Source organism: Pinus tabuliformis, chromosome 9, assembly GCF_031772625.1.
Source record: "Pinus tabuliformis cultivar Carrire ecotype Pingquan chromosome 9, CPIR1, whole genome shotgun sequence".
NCBI classification, from domain to species: domain Eukaryota; kingdom Viridiplantae; phylum Streptophyta; class Pinopsida; order Pinales; family Pinaceae; genus Pinus; species Pinus tabuliformis.
Window position 1 is genome coordinate 1,524,070,541 of NC_142307.1, and position 2,577 is coordinate 1,524,073,117.

Here is a 2,577-nt window from a genome sequence, read left to right on the forward strand (position 1 = left end):
AACCCTACAAAGTCTGATATCAACGGGAATTCTTTGATTTATATAAACTGCAAGTTTCTACAATGTAGGGGGTCCCACAATAAAATGGGATTAAATAAAGACTTTGCATGTCTTTTGGATCGTCTTTGACGGATTTCAGGGAGCTAATTAGGGGCCTAAAAGAAGAAGAGATCATGTGGTTGCTTAAAATGTGAGCAATCTTGTTAGTGGTACCTTGGATAAAGGGATGTTGAATATTGGAAACTAATTCACTTTGATCTTTTTTTAATCTAAGACCCTGGCACCAACTATAACCATTAAAGGGGAGTTGAACATTGGAAACTAATTCATTTTGATTTTTTTTAATATAAGACTATGGCACCAACTATAACCATTATCTTGAAAAACTTTAAGGAGATGGGTTTTTCCCTCATCCAAATGATTTTTATCAGAGACCCTCATAGTAAAGTGGCCAAAGTGTTCGAGGACACTAACTTTTTGAGCCCCAAAATTATGAGAATTTACATGAAAGTATAAATTTATGTGAGTTTTCTTCTGAAAAACTTGATGAGAGAAAAAACTATCATTTTTCTTGGAGATAAAACGTAAAAGAAAAAAAAAAGCTAAAGAAAAGACAATTATATTATTAATATTTTAAAAATAAGAAATAAAACAAACAACGCCTATTCAGATTGAATAAGGACAACCATTGATCCGTCATGATTAGACACCATTAACGCAAGCTAATAGAGCGGGTAAATCATGCTGGCCATTAATGTTATGGTCTGCGACCAAACAACCACGCCGGCCACGGAAACGACCAGAACTTGTGGGTCAGCCAAAACCCACATCACTACCACGCAGCTTCCTACCCGGCAACACCACCTCGACCGTGCTTTTCGTGGCTTCTCCGTCCACGCACAATAAATTTATCCTTCCCCCCTCGTTCTAACCTCTCTATTTCCCTATAAGTACCAAGTCTCTCGTAGTTTGTCGCCAACAATTTCTACTATTTTCTCTGTATTCCACCATTCACGTTTGAAAATCTCTGTATTCCATCATTCGCGTTTGAAAACACCCTGTTCGACCACAGCGACGAGGAGGTGAGAAATAGTATTAGAAGAAGCATTCGCAATATAACAGATTCTCACAAAAAACAACAATTCTACCACTAATGGAACAGATTCGTGTGGATTTTTTGTTTTGCAGATGAGCGACAGGTGTGCTAAATCGAAGCCAGATCAGACGTTGCCGTCAACATCTCCGTGCGCTGGCTGCAAGATACAGAGAAAGAAATGTTCACAGAACTGCGTGCTCGCGCCATATTTCCCGCAGGATAACCCCCAGAAATTCTTGTTGGTACACAGAGTCTTCGGAAATGGCCATGTTGTCAAATTACTACAGGTTTGTGCAATTGCTATACATTACTGGGTTTATATGGAAAAATTTGTTCAATTGATTTACAGGTTGTATAGAAATCGTAATGTCTAGTTCAGATCTGATCATACTGATTTTCAGATTTTAGTAGAAACCATAGGTGATCATGGGGTTTACGGTGTTACAGGATCTGCCGGCTGAACAGAGAGGTGATGCAGTAAACAGCATGGTGTACGAAGCGAGCCAAAGATTTCAAGATCCTGTGCATGGCTGTGCAGGTGTAATCAAGTATCTGAAGAATAAAGTATCAGAGCTGCAATCCCAATTGGCTTCCACACAAAGAGAGCTGGCTAACATGAGTATGCAACATGCTAAACTCTTAAGCCTCCTTAATGAAGGTTCTGATTCACATTTTTATAATGGGTTACTGCTAGAGAGTGAAGACACACATGCTGTAGACGATGGTGATGCTATGGAGCTTTGGGAGCCATTATGGACATAATAATCCACAACTATTCACCATTGCTTAATTACATGACATTCAGTGCTGCATGCTTATGTTTTTCCATACACCTTCTTTTGTATGGGTCTGTTAGTCCTACTAGATGTAGGCAGGATTGCATGTCTTCTAACAGATGCACAATATGATCATGTTTCCACCAATGAGATTTAATGGACCAGTTAGTGAAGCTTTAAGGAGAATTTCTCCAATCTTTTTAGCTTTATGTAAATGTTTACCGTTAGCATTGAAAACTGGTTGAATTGGATACAATTGTTGGCTGGCTGGCTATGTATTTCATGAATACAGATTTCATAACTATTATTTTACAAAATTATAATAACTTTGGATTTATCAAATATCAAGTTTTATTTTTAAAACATTAAATTTTATCACTATTTAAATTTTTGGAAAATTTTAAAAAATAAATTTAGGTTTTATAAATTTTCTCAAGACACCTAACATTATGACTTTTTTAAATATTCCATAATATTTTTAAAGAAAAGCTTAAAAAATATTAAAAAAAAAAAAAAAAAAAATCCGACACAGCCCAACTTAAATATATCCGAACCTGAATTTTTTATACGTATATTATTTTTATATTCATTTAACATTTATATATAGTATTTTGAATTGGTTTTGAGTTATTAATTTCTCCTTTAATGTTATAAATCTAATTTTGGATTTTGCTATGAGAATTCAAATTTAATTGTTCATAATTT

The 2,577-nt window shown here is 35.3% G+C and overlaps 1 protein-coding gene across 1 annotated transcript; it reads left to right on the top strand.

Annotated features, from left to right (window-relative positions):
• Positions 1–1,188: 1,188 nt before the first annotated feature.
• LOC149154405 (LOB domain-containing protein 1-like) lies at positions 1,189–2,040 on the top strand. Its single transcript, XM_089441722.1, has 2 exons — positions 1,189–1,383; positions 1,544–2,040. The coding sequence occupies exons 1-2, from the start codon at positions 1,189–1,191 to the stop codon at positions 1,856–1,858; spliced, it is 510 nt and encodes a 169-aa protein (XP_089297848.1). The 3' UTR covers positions 1,859–2,040.
• Positions 2,041–2,577: the final 537 nt, after the last annotated feature.

What these genes read in the sequence shown, in the direction of transcription:
- LOC149154405 (XM_089441722.1), top strand. Translation starts at nt 1,189, where the DNA reads ATGAGCGACAGGTGTGCTAAATCGAAGCCAGATCAGACGTTGCCGTCA. An exon ending in ATGTTGTCAAATTACTACAG is followed by an intron (nt 1,384 to 1,543) that starts GTTTGTGCAATT and finishes ACGGTGTTACAG; the next exon opens with GATCTGCCGGCTGAACAGAG.